This window comes from Podarcis muralis, chromosome 10 (assembly GCF_964188315.1).
Source record: "Podarcis muralis chromosome 10, rPodMur119.hap1.1, whole genome shotgun sequence".
Taxonomy (NCBI): domain Eukaryota; kingdom Metazoa; phylum Chordata; class Lepidosauria; order Squamata; family Lacertidae; genus Podarcis; species Podarcis muralis.
Genome location: NC_135664.1, coordinates 6795337 through 6809660, shown reverse-complemented (window position 1 = coordinate 6809660; position 14324 = coordinate 6795337). Strand labels below are relative to the sequence as shown.

Genomic DNA, 14324 nt, shown 5'->3' with positions numbered 1-14324 from the left:
CGTTACTGGAACAGGAGGCTGTTCTTTATTCTGAGTTGTACAAATTTAGGACAAAGCATCTTGACATTTCCAGCCTGAATCTCTTGTTCTGACTTTGGTTCCATATAATGTTGCATTATATGGTGTGTCATGCGTTAAACTGTTATGGTTCCTGCAACCCCAGAGACCAAACTCCTACCTTAGATCTTGTTTGCACCTTTAAAAATTGGAACAAAGTAACATTTACATACAGCTGATTTAACTTAGACCAAAGGAAGGTTTAATCATGTATGTCAACTAACTGCAGGCAATTACTTCAGATTCTGTGTATAAAATGGAAATTAGGCTTAAAGAAAATCCCTAAAGTAGATTAACCAATTTGCTTATAAGTAATGAAGATATTTAAGTCTGGAAATTAACTAGGGGCCCCAAAACATAATCATTATGCTTCAGTTTGGAATCACAGTTCATTACAATTCTGTTAATGTTAAGAGTGCTGTAACTGATCTGTTAGTTATATGACTAGGTTTCCCCCACTTTTAGTTCGGCCAACCATTATTATGATGGAGTTGTATTAACCAGGACAGCCATAGTCATAGAGCAATATGCTGATAAAAACAAAATAATATAAAAATGATGTACCTTTTTTTAAAAAAAAAAGAAATCAACACATAATAATAATTTGTACACGTAAGTTGTCTGTGGTACATTTTAAGGCTTCAGACACAAAATTGTAGCTGGTCTGTTAGTTATATGACTAGGGATTGGAATTTTTTCTTTGTCTGTTCAGCAGTTAACAGTGCAAACCTATGCATGTCTCACAAAGGTCAGAGCAATTCTAACTCTTCCCTGGGAGTCACTTGGCCACTGCCACAGCCCAAGCCCTCCTGGTCTTATTTCAATGCCTTGCTCTGGCTACCATAATCATGGTAGCTCCAAAAGAGCCTGTGCCTTGGGCAAGAGACTAATGCAGTGGCAGAGGCCCTCACCCCCCCCCCCCCAGCAGGGCTCAGCAGAAAGAGACCTGCTGAAACCTAAACCACCCATTCCTAGCAACACTGGATTGCTCCTAAATTCTTTTGAGTTTAATAAGATTTACTCCCAGATAAGTTATACCAGGGGTCTGCAACTTTTAAGACAAAAAGAGCCACTTGGACCCGTTTCCGAAGGAAAAAAAACTGGGAGCCGCAAAACCGGGAAGGTGACGTCGGGACGGTGCGTGACTAACGCACGCACCGCCCCCATGCGACGTCACAGCCAGTACAGCGCCCGCCACAGTCGGGAGTGTCGGGGCGCACAATGCGCCTCCTCCCCTCGCTAGTATCTACCCCGGAGCCGCGGCAAAGGTGTAAAAGAGCCACATGCGGCTCCGGAGCTGCGGGTTGCAGACCCCTGAGTTATACTATTATATTATTGTATAAGTATATACAACTGAAACCAAGGTGTTAGAATCAAGATTAGATAATACATCTAAAACTGACAAGTTGGATTGGGCTGGCTAGCACATTGATGTTCATCCCCTTGCGATTGCAAGAGCAAACGATGCATGTGCGAATGAGCCATCACTGACTAAACAGAGAAAGTTTTGCTACAGTGACACTTAACGCGGGGCTTTTCAAGAGAGTCAGTTCATGCATTCAGCTGCTAATCGTCAAGTGTTAAGGAATCAACTGATGAAGAATTAAGAGGTGTGCATAAATGTGTGAGCAAACTCCTTCAAGTAAAGTTTAGAAGATGGAGGCAATTTGTAAAGAGATACTGCTGTCTCTCTCTCTCTCTTTGCTCATTGTGACTAATCTTTTCAGACTCCTCCACTTATGCTATCACAGTAATCCTCACAATAGCCATGTGAGATAGGCCAGTATTATGAACTTCAAGTGGCAGGGGTAGAGGAGGGCTGAAGCTGAGGTCATTGTGACTTGCCTAAGCCCACCTTGGGAACTTGTGACTGGGTGGAAATTTGAGCCAAGAATGTGTGCTATAACAGTGTACACTCTTAACCATGACATCCCACTAGTTCTCAGTGACAATACATCTCTCAGCATACCATTAAATAGATATTGATTCCATCTTGTGTGTTCAGATGCATATCCCATTCCACTGCAGGTTGCCTGTTTGCATTGCATTTCTTTCAATGCACTGTACACCTGTGTGCATTCATTCATTCATTCATTTTAGTATGGCACTCCCATAACATAAAATTTTATGGGCATCATATCTAAATGTGCATTCCTTTAAAAGCAATACGGTGCTCATCATAGGCTACAGACCATACAGTGGTACCTTGGTTTTTCGAACTTAATCCATTCCGGAAGTCTGTTTTTAAACCAAAGTGTTCTTAAACCAAGGCGTGCTTTCCCATAGCAGCGGGGGACTCAATTTGCAAATGGAACAAACTCAACAAGAAGCGGAACATGTTCTTATTCCAAGGCAAAGTTCACAAACCAAAACACCTACTTCCGCGTTTGCAGCCTTCTTAATCCAAGTTGTTCATAAACTAAGCTGTTCTTAAACCAAGGTACCACTGTGTAATCCAAACCCCTACACAAAACAGGAAATGTTTGATTGGCAATACACTTTGATATTATACTGTTGTCAGTGAGTTTGATGATACCATTGTCTTAACAATTCAACTCATTTTAACCTTTTTAGCTATTGAACTAGAGTATTCTGTTGATCTTGGTCTGACATGGCACCCAGTAATGAGAGACTGCCTTCCAACGAACGTTGAATGCAGTACATACCATCTCCAGAGGATTTTGGTATCAGATACATTCAATAAATGGACAAGGATTGTTTTGCCACTTCCTCCTTACACCAGGTAAATTGTCTTTGGCATATCCTTAAAATATGTGACCTTACAGGTTTTGTATTGTGTTCTTAATGCATTTCTGTGGTAGATAAATGCAAATAAAAATGGGGCCATTGCTATTGTTCAGTATCAATTTCCTTATCTCATTAGTGTGAACTTGGTCAAGCCAATCTCTGAAATCTCTCAGCTCACTTGAACTGACACCAGTTGCCCCACCATAAATGAGAGACCTGAGAAATTTGATGTGGCCAGTTGTTGTTCATTTGAAACAAAAGTTTTCTGTAGAGAGTGCACTCTGGAAATCCCCACTTTGAGAGATGTTGGTCAATATCCATAAAATATGATAAAATGTGGCCTACATTTTTAAGTATAGCATTATCAAACCTTTTCTCTTTACCTCCAGGATTATCTTTTCCCCAGCAAATGCTTCTCTGCCACCTCAGTAATTTCTTAGGTGTGGGATAGCAATGCAATAAATAAATAAAAAGACTGAAATCTGTTTAACAGTTGTATCTTTCACTCGAAAAGACAAGCTTAGCTTGAAGTTTAATGCTGCCATCTACTGATCAGTTTTTGCAAGCATGCATTCAGCTGGTTGGTAAATGGAGTTCTCTAAAGATGAAGCTGGCTAACGGCTCATCCACACCCCCATTAGCTCCCTCGCCTTCTCCCCAGGAAAACCTGTGGCTTCCCACTGAATCGGAACCATCAGCAATCAAGTTTTCCATGGATTGCTGTTTGTTCCGATTCAACGGTAAAGAGTGTGTTTTTCATGGGAAAGCTGTGGGGCAAACGCAGAACCACTCAGACCCCTATCTAGAAAGCACGGGGCAAGAAGGCGTGTTTTATCACATGTGGTGGAATTGTAAAGTAATCAAAAGCTATTGGGAAATGCTTTATAATGAAATGAAAAAAAATGTTTAAGGCAACGTTTGTTAAAAGACCAGAAGCCTTTTTGCTAGGCGTTATAGGTCAAGACTTGCCAAAAGAGTGGAAGAAACTATCTATGTATGCTACAACAGCAGTTAGGATATTACTAGCCCAAAAATGGAAAGAAGACAAGACACCAAAGAAAGAAGAATGCAAGCAAAAATGATGGAATACGCTAAAATGGCAAAGCTCACTGAAAAACCTAGAGAAAAGGACAATAGAGACTTTAAAAAGGACTGGGAACTGTATATGGTGTATTTACAGAAATACTGTAAAGAAGTGGACTCACTAGCAGGGTTTGAGTAAACTCATCTGAGAAAACAAGTATAAAAGTTTAGATGCAATAATTGGAAATATAACAAAGTGTAAGAGGTAATTTGAAAAAAGATGGTATAAAAATGATTAGAATGTAATAATATTTAGCTAAAAGAATGCAAAATTAAGGTAGAATAAAATAGGCAGGAGAAGCAAATATCTAAAGAACCAGAAGAGGAAGTTGAGGGAAGTTTGGGACTTACATACTCTTTTGGTGACAATGATGATTGTGTTGAATACAAAATTGTAAAACTTAATAAAAATTATTATAAAAAAAATAGAAAGCATGGGGCAAGCGGAAGTGTGGCTCTAGAAGCATTTGTTTCATATCTCTCCACCTTTCTCAAAGGTCCCAGGCAACCCGTTTCCGCTGGCACCAGCCGGCTCCATTTGACAAGCAGCAAACATGGGCCATAGACAACGTCTACATAGGTGATGGCTGTATAGACATGTGCAGTGGACATGGGAGGTGCACTCAAGGGAATTGCATGTAAGTATGGCGCTGTCAGGGACTGGGCAGAGGAGGAGGAGGAATGGTGGAGACCGCCCCCCCCCCATCCTGACCCTTCCTGGGAGGAGGAAGAGGACGACAGTATAGATTTACAACGGGTTTGTGGGAGGTTACAGCTCAGAGGCAGATGGGGGGGGGGGGAGTTGGGAAATAATGCGAGTGCCAGAGCAGCAGCTGGCTGACACATTGCCATTAGAAAGCATTCCAGACCCACCATCTCCCAGAACCCGGTGAGCCTTAAAAGTAGGAGAGCAAAGAGCTCGAAGGCAGAGGGCACTTAGCGGCACCCATAGAGGAGGAGGTGGTGATGAAGTGAGAGAGACAGGGGGGTGGAGATTCACTGGGGACAACGCCATTATCCAAGAGGCTGGGTTCTATAGCATCTTTCTGTAAAGACTGAAATTACAAAGGACTGTAAGAAACTTTTCCTTGTCTTTATACCTTCCTGGGCAACCAGCCGGGAGCCGCTGACAGCATCCCGACAGGCGCTCTTTTCAGAGAGATGGTGCCAGGGTTGCCAGACTATAAGACATGGGGAGGAGTGGCCTGGTAACTCATGCGTTAGAGTAAGGAGCCTGGTGGGAAGGGGCAGAGCCTAATGGCCCCTGATAAGGGCAGAAGATGGCACTTGGCAGCTCGAGGGAGGAGTCTGGTTGTATTTGGTGCCTCAGAGATGGAATGTGGTAGACATGGAGTGGGGAGAGCAAAGAAGAAAAGATCTCAAGCTGGGCAGAACATAAGTCCCCCCCCCCCCTAAATTCTGTCCCCTTACCTTGAGCATGTACTAATTCATGTCAAGACCTTGAGAAAGGAGCTGAAGCTCTGAAACTTCAGATCAAACCTGCCAATCCTAGACATTGATGTGGATTCTAATTAGGATTCTAGCTTGTGGTTTAAAATAAGTAAGAAAAGGGATTTGTTTTCTTTCTGAATACAATTTCTCTTTCTTCCTTTTTTAAGTTTTTTTTTTAAGAAGGAAAGCGAGCCAGGACCAGCCTAATCAGTGGCCCATGTCACCGTTTTGTAAAGGGATGCCTATTTTGCTGCACGTGGAAGGAATATTACTCCTTCTGCTTTGCTACCTTTGTGAACTTGCATCAGGGAAGCAAGAAAGGAGTCTCTAGAAAGGGGACCAAAATTAGGCAAGAGATCCTAATGGCAACGTGAGAAGGAAAATAAGGAACGGTGCATTTGGAGGGATTTAAGCAAATGCCCATTGGTATTTGGGAGGTACTGTCATTGGAAGGAGGAAGGCATCTGTTTGGTACTCCATCTAGAAACTGCTGGCTGCCCTAAAACTATTTGCTTAGACTTTATGTACTGTGTTTGTTAGTTACTGGCTATCTAGTAAACTGAGTAATATTAAAACCAAGAGCCTTCAAAATAATGAATTTTCCCTGCAATGTATTGTTATGAATTAAGGCAATTCATAGTATTATTATAGTATTATTATGAATTAGACTTCGCATAATTAGTGTTTCATGTTTAAAGTACAGAAAGAGAGAGTTGTGTGAGTTCTCCAACCATGCTTGTAGATGAGGCAAGGGAACTCCTAGTGCTGCAGAATGGATCAAAAGCATTCTGAAGAAATCATGGAATGCAGAGTGCCTTACCAGCTAAATTCTCTTTTTTTGCTATCACTTACAGGTGTGATGAAAACTGGGGTGGGCTGTACTGTGATGAGCCAGAGATACCTCTTCCCACTCAGCTTAAAGACAACTTCAACCGGGCCCCTTCCAATCAGAATTGGCTAACCGTCAATGGTGGAAAACTGAGCACTGTCTGTGGAGCTGTAGCTTCTGGAATGGCACTTCATTTTAGCGGGGTTGGTACCTGCTGTACTGAGCTTTTTTTATATAATTCTGAAACATACCCCAAAGAGAAGCAAATGGAAAGCAGAGCCTTGGAGTTACAAGCAACTTGGAAATAGAGGAGTGGGATTTAGTGTAGTGCTAAGTATTATATTCACACAGAAGTGAGGTCTAGTCATGCAACCACACTTCCCCCCCCCCTCTCCTCCCGCTGCATGCTCTGTGCATCTCCTAAACCTGTTCTTGGAGTTTCCCCAAATCTTCTGAGCATATTTAGGTGGCATGGAGCATGCGGGAGGAAGGGGAATCCTGTTGGGTGAACAGACCTGTTCTAAACTAGTATCACTGGTCCAAACAAGCAAGCATTTTATTTGTAACAATTTTTTATGCATGTTGCTATTGAAGGCCTCAAAGTAGAAAAGTAGAATTTTTAAATCATGCAAGCTCTCAAAATTGAAACTACTGGCAGTTCTTTTCACTACAAAGCTAAATAGGCATTTTTGCAGACTTGTTCCTATGTGTCCATGGGGGGGGGGGGAATCTTTTGGAAATCTATCTTACACAAAGCTATTCCCATCTTAAACATATTTACCATTTACTACTGAGTTCCAGACAAACCATTTTAGAAGCACAGTGCAACCATTTGTGATAAAATAATTAGTATCGCTATCTGTGTTTATATATTTCTAACTGACAGCCATTGCCATTTTACACTTAAAGGTTTATTTGGTTATGTGATTTAGGATTCAGAGAGAGCAAAAGACATGTTTATGGGAGAAGAGAACTCTGTAGTGGGCACTGGGTTGTTATTTTCAGTGCAGTAGATTCTAATGCTGAAGAGACAATCCACTTTTCAGTGCAATTTCTGCTACTGGGCTACAACATAAATGCCCCCTCTATTTGGGAGTGTGATTTTTTGGATTCTGGGCCTGCTCCATGAAAAGACTAATTGGTTTTGTGTTGTGTTGTTGTTTTTTAAAAAAGTAGTTTTGGGTTGTTATTATTTTGAAGTGGGAAATAAATCATATAGTTGTTGTTATTGTTGCCATTATTTCCTTTGCAGCCATAATGGTTTCTTTTTCTTTTTCAAGGCTTGCAGCCGCTTGCTAGTTACAGTGGATCTAAACTTAACTAATGCAGAATTCATCCAGTTCTATTTCATGTACGGATGTCTGATAACTCCCAACAGTCGTAACCAAGGAGTTCTCCTGGAGTACTCTGTGAATGGTGGCATCACATGGACCCTCTTAATGGACATTTTTTATGACCAGTTCAGCAAGCCTGGGTAATAAGTATATTCCTGTTGCTCATGCAAAACCTGTTTTGATTATAAATACAGGCAACTCCCTGTTGGTTGTATTTCGGGTCATTGCATTCATCAGCGGAATGTGTATAATCCTGTTCCACCCCTGTTCTTGCCAGATTCCACCTTCTTCTTGGTCTAAAAGCAGTGTGTGTGTGTGTGTGTGGGCGGTCGCATGTGTCTTGGTCACGCACAAAATGGTCATTCCCTGTAGTGTTTTCCTCCTCAGGCCCCTCTCTCGGAAGCTCTGAGAGCTTCTTTGTTTCAGTAGGAGGTGTTATGTACTGAAGTTATCACCCTGGGCCAGCAGGGGGGTGCTGTAGATAGTTCCGGTCCACATATGCAAATAAGGGATCGAAAGTGACGTTCAGTGACTGGATAGTTACAGAAAGTTGTTACAGTTACGTTGCACTGGAGCTCTATATAAGCAGGCTGACTGAACCCTTCAGTTCAGTTCTGTTCCAGCTTACAAATAAAGAGCTGCTTTGGAGAAATCGCCGCGTTGTCTGCTATGTCTACCCACTCTTTAACAGGATGGATAACAGTTAGAGCATGGGTAGGCAAACTAAGGCCTGGGGGCAGGATCTGGCCCAGTTGCCTTCTAAATCCGGCCTGCAGGCAGTCCAGGAATGTTTTTATATGAGTAGAATGTGTGCTTTTATTTAAAATGCATCTCTGGGTTATTTGTGGGGCATAGGAATTCATTCATTTCCACCCAAAATATAGTCTGGCCACCCACAAGGTCTGAGGGACAGTGGACTGGCCTGCTGAAATTTTAAAGCCCCAAGTCCGCCACTGCTTGCAACTTCCCATTGCCCTCTTCTTACCATTTTTCAACCCTCATGATGTTTAAGGTCATTCCCTTATTTTCACAGTCAACATCACATGCTTGTGGATAAACAAACTGCTTTATTGCATGTTGGTGCTTTGTTGTCCATTATGACTCTTGGCAAGGTATATGCGGATGCTAAAAGATTCTTAGTGACTGTTATGCAGACTTTATAATGAGGTGGAGCTAACTGAACATTCCTCTCTATATATTGTGGTAGAGAAACATTAGGGAGTTGCCATAACCTATGGCTGCTTTCATAAATCAGGTGCCCTCAATATCTTCTGAGAATGCAGCTCCCATCAGCCCCTGCCAGCAGTCATGAGAGCTGATGAGAGTTGCAGTCCAAAAAATGTGGAGGCCATCAGGTCTGCAAAGGCTCTCCAGCAAAGGTGCTACTAGTCACTCTTATTCATCTCAGTGGGACATGCTGTCATCCTGCATAACTGCATATCTGGTTTTCATGCCATTTGCAACCAACTGATTGGTTGAAACATTCCTTTCCCTTTGTGATAGCAAAACAAAGGATTTATTATAACTGATAAAAAAAACCCATTGTCATGTAAATTTGAATAATAATAACTATATAACTACATTTACATAAGAAAGCACTATGCATAAGGATGTAGAATTCCTGTATTACAAAGAGTGTCAGCGAGGTGCGGGGGGGGGGGGGGTTAGATGGATCCCCTGTCCTGCAATGAATGCTAACCCAGGATTTAAATCTTCATTATGGTAATCCAACAAGTAAAATGTTGTAATGTTTATCCTAAGAGGAGCATTGACCTTATAGGTAATCATCACACAAACAAACACTGTAGACCTATATTGAGTCATTTAACTGTACTTCTGATCTTTGGGTAATTCTCAAGTTTTCAGTGTAAATTTTCACAGGCTCTCTCTTGCTGTTTTTCAGCTTTGTGAACATTCTCCTTCCTCCTGGTGCCCAAGAGGTGGGGACCCGTTTTCGCTGGTGGCAGCCCAAGCATGATGGTCTGGATCAGAGTGACTGGGCTATTGACAATGTGCTGATATCAGGCTCAGCTGACCAGAGAACTGTGATGTTGGACACGTTTAGCAGTGCGCCACTGCCGCAGCACGAACGCTCTCCCGCAGACGCAGGACCCACCGGCAGGATCGCTTTTGATATGTTCATGGAAGACAGAACAACAGGTAGGACGAAAACCAGTGTTGTCCATGTTATTATTTTTTCTTCTCTGTGACAAGCATGAATTTACCTGGAGAAGCATTTCCCAACATGGCAATTGAATAGTAGGAAAAGCTTCAGCCATTGAATTTCCTCCACCCATGCAGTGGTTAAAAAGAAAGAGGAGTGCTGTAAAAAAAAATGGTAACCGTAGAACAAGGCATAGGTAAAGCCATACATTTTTTAAAAAGTATTGCAATAATGTATGAGAATAGTGTTTCTGCATTTGAATGAAACAAATCATTCTTCTATTATAACCCAATAATGATTTAATAATCCAGTAACTGTTTTCAGCACTTAACACCATCAGTATTTTTAATTATCGAAAACTGCAGTTTTAAAACATTGGTATGAATATTATTTTCTTCAGTGAATGAGCACTGGCTGTTCCATGACGACTGTTCAATTGAAAGATTCTGCGAGTCTCCTGATGGCGTCATGATGTGTGGTAGCCATGATGGCAGAGAAGTTTATGCTATCACCCACGATTTAACTCCTACAGAGAACTGGATTATGCAGTTCAAGGTAAACACCGCTTTCTAAAGCCTTCAGAGATTTACATTAACACCAGGGCTTTTTTCAGCTGGAACTCACCAGAACTCCCCCCTAGGAAGAAAAAAAGCCCTGATTAACACACTTTTAACAATTTAAATTTATTCTGTTGTGCCAACACTTTCCATGTGTTTTTGTGTTTCTTGCTGGTAGGTGACAGATGGTTCTTCCTTACTGGGCACTAACATGCTCCTTATCTGGATCAGGGCCCCAGTCAGTTTCCTGTTAAAAATCTCTCCCTCACTTGACTACTATTTGACTCTGAATGTAGCACCTTCAGCAGCAAACAGAAAGAGGGGGCTTGATGATTTTGGGGAGGAAACTGGCATGGCACCCCAATCCAGACTGGGAGTAGGTTCAGAATGAGAGCCCTGTAGCTGCTTTACTTTCAAAATAAAAGTGGCCAGTTTAATGATGCCTCCCCCGAAAACATTAATAGGGCTACATGTAGTTTCCTCCTCAGCCTCTATAGTTGTAAATCTCTTACAAAAATCAGGTCTTGTCTTCCACAAAGAAACTGATCTTTTACAGCTTGCTTATCACTGAGCTGGAAAATCTCACTTGCAGGTACAGCGACAGAGCTCAACTACACCAAGAACGCCGCATCTTAAGCAGATAGTTGTATAATTAATGAGACTAGCATGAAAGGAAGCCTGATAACTTGATAAGACACTGACTGGATAAGTCAGAAGATCAAGGTTTCTCTTTTTGTCCTTTCATTGGCATGCAATAAAATTCTGGGCAATCCTTCGTGCACCTCTGATTTCCCCCAATCAGTCTAACAGATAATAATAAGGTAAAGGTAAAGGTAAAGGTACCCCTGCCTGTACGGGCCAGTCGTGTCCGACTCTAGGGTTGTGCGCCCATCTCACTTAAGAGGCCGGGGGCCAGCGCTGTCCGGAGACACTTCCGGGTCACGTGGCCAGCGTGACGAAGCTGCTCTGGCGTACTGGCAACCAGCGCAGCACACGGAAACGCCGTTTACCTTCCCGCTATAAAGCGGTACCTATTTATCTACTTGCACTTAAGAGTGCTTTTGAACTGCTAGGTGGGCAGGAGCTGGGACCGAATGACGGGAGCTCACCCCGCCGCGGGGATTCGAACCGCCGACCATGCAATCGGCAAGTCCTAGGCGCTGAGGTTTTACCCACAGCGCCACCCACGTCCCCAACAGATAATAATACTCTGCTATAAATTTACATGAAAACCTCACTATTATTTTTCTTGCTGGGAAAAACGATGTCTGGAACAAAAATGTGTGTCACTTTTTACATGTACTATATTAGATTTCTGTCGGCTGCAAAACCTCAGAAAAAATTGCCCAGAACCAAGTCCATGTGCAATATTCTACTGACTTTGGAGTGAGTTGGAGCTACCTAATACCTCAGTGCTTACCTGCTGACCCCAAATGTTCTGGGAGTGTTTCACAGCCATCTGTCTTCTTTCCAACAAAAGGATGGAAAAGAATAACTTACCGTCTACCTGAAAGCCTAGTAGGAAAGTGAGTATAAATAATATCTGAGCTACTGATGTTATCAGAGTGGCCATATCGGTCTTCTAGACATATCCTTCCTTCTGTGAGAGTAGCAAAGTACCACACAGAAGCAATACTGATCAAGCTAAGGGTTTGATGGCTCTGTTGCACCACAGTTCTGTGCTATGCATCTGATGTTGCTAGTTCATTTGGAATGGAGACATCCATTACAAGGAACAATATAGTTAGTAGTTCCACAAGCAAGACTAGACAGTTTCCATTATTTTGGAAACTGGGAAACTGATTTCAGAATTCATATGAATGAGAACCATATATTTACATAACCTGTTCAACTGTAATAGGTTATCTTCAGTCTCCTATCTTTCCATATAATTAAACTGTAAGACTGTCATCATGCAGCAGTGGCCATGTGAACAGCAGCATGATGACAGAACAGCTGGCAGGGAGCCATGCAACAGTTCGGCCCAGACAAGCTGCAGAGGAACAGCCAGGACAACCTGGGAGCTCAAAGGCTGAAGAGGTGGGAGCTGCTCTGCCCTGCCTGTTCCCTTGCAACTTGCCTGGACCATGGTTTGGGCAAGCTGTAAGGGGTGTGCACAGTTTGGCTGAGCAAACAAGTGGTGGCCAAGACCAGGGAGTGACAAGGAGGATGTAACTAGGGTCAAACAGGCAGGCTGGAAAGTTGAAGGTTGGATCGGCATGAAGTGGGCTTTGCAAGCCTTCTCACATTCCCCTTGTCACCTCTGCCATTTACATGGAGGGAGGGTAATCACCCCTTTGTCTTGTCCCTGCGATACTTCTTACTCTGGCTTCCCACAGCAATGGCATTAGTGACCATGGGATGGGACCAAAGGAGAAAAAGTTTTAGGTGTGGGCTATGTATTGAGGGGAGGAGGAGTGCAGTTTGGAGGTTCTGTAGGAGGAAGGGGGAGCATGGTTTAGGCCAGTGCTTCTCAAGATACCTGATGTGGTGGACTGGCAACTTTTCCCCAGCGTGCCAGGGACCTGTACCATACTTGGTCTCTGAAACATCACACTGTACCTGGGCTGTGGTGGAGTCACCGTGGACTGGCAGCTGATGGCTTGTGGACTGACACTGGTCCATGGACAACCACTTTGTGTAGCACAGCTTTAGGTGGTCTGAAGGGGAACGGGAGCACAGATTGGGTGATCTGTAAAGGGATGGTGTTTGGGTGGTCCATAAGAGGAAGGGGGTTGGGCAAGATGTGAGGGGTTGGATGGTTGTATGAAGTATAAAGGGTGGGGGTTGGCACGGGGATGGGTGGTTTGAGAGGGTGGGGAGTAGGCCAGGTTGGCAAGTAATGGAAGCAGGGACACACACCCAACTGCATACAAAATTATCTTGTAACATCTGTTGAGAGACACGTCCTATGGCCTTCAAGTTTATGTATGCATATTATTTGTGTTGTGATTTTTGCTTATTTTCTCTATCTCTGTTTATGTGTTAACTCAGCCCAGTACGGTTTAGATTTTATCAGAAGTACTCTGATATGCAATGGGCCATTGACAATTTCTATCTTGGACCTGGTTGTGTAGACAACTGCAGAGGCCATGGAGACTGTCTGAAAGAACAATGTGTCTGTGATCCAGGTTTCTCTGGTCCAAACTGCTACTTAACTCAGACTTTGAAGGTAAATATATTTTGGTGCAGACTGTACTGAATATGCAGGATAGAAAGTATTTTTAAAAATTAAATACAGGTCTGTGCTAGAATTAATTTTCACATGCAAGTACCAATAAACATTTAAAAAATGCAAAACCTTTATTTATTTTTTGTCTGATCAAAGCAAACATGAGTCTTGTGTTCCAACAAAATATACTTTACATGTAAAATTACTCTTGGCATACTGTAGGAGTGAAAAACATATTTTTAAAAGCTAAATGTCTATTCTTTTTACAACTAAAATTTGAGTTGGTGACTGGCTTCTCAAATGTTAAAATCCTTTAACAGACTTTCCTGAAGGAGCGCTTTGACAACGAAGAAATTAGACCGGATTTATGGATGTCTCTGGAAGGAGGCACTGCTTGCATGGAATGCGGGATTCTAGCAGAAGACACAGCTCTGTATTTTGGAGGCACTACAGTGAGACAGGCTGTCACTCAAGACTTGGATTTGCGAGGTGCAAAGTATGTCAGGTTACTTAATAGAGTTGAACGTAGCTAATATATCTTAATGAAAGTTTAAATAATGACAGAGCGGCAGACTGAGTGGCTGTGGGAACAGACAAAGGTATATGAGCCTTTTACCCTTAAAGCACCCAATCAGAGTCAGCTCAGGAAGGAAGAACTTGGAAGAATAAGTGAGAGCATCAATTCACTGGCCTTCGTAAAAAGAGTCGTTAAATTATTATCATCCACAGTTTCACAACTGCACAAAGCATGATTCACATTCTTAAATGTCAATATAGTCAGCGGCTGCAATCCTACATACATTCTTAGTCACCTCACTTGAAATCAGTAGGTTTGGTATGTCACCAGTACGAAGGATTTAAGCCTACAAAATGTAATATGCAAGAAAAGGCAGGAGAGATAAGGAGTGCTTTGAAAGCCCCCGTGTAA

At 42.5% G+C, this 14324-nt stretch overlaps 1 protein-coding gene across 2 annotated transcripts in view; it reads left to right on the top strand.

Annotated features, from left to right (window-relative positions):
• Window positions 1-14324, top strand: part of RELN (reelin) — a 304253-nt gene that overhangs the window by 261138 nt on the left and 28791 nt on the right. For both annotated transcript variants that reach the window (XM_077935775.1, XM_077935774.1), the window contains 9 exons: window positions 2632-2800; window positions 4386-4526; window positions 6195-6372; window positions 7450-7643; window positions 9407-9663; window positions 10068-10222; window positions 11536-11750; window positions 13219-13396; window positions 13717-13892. In XM_077935775.1, the coding sequence (XP_077791901.1) occupies window positions 2632-2800; window positions 4386-4526; window positions 6195-6372; window positions 7450-7643; window positions 9407-9663; window positions 10068-10222; window positions 11536-11750; window positions 13219-13396; window positions 13717-13892 (1663 nt within the window). The remainder of the gene's footprint in view (window positions 1-2631; window positions 2801-4385; window positions 4527-6194; window positions 6373-7449; window positions 7644-9406; window positions 9664-10067; window positions 10223-11535; window positions 11751-13218; window positions 13397-13716; window positions 13893-14324) is intronic.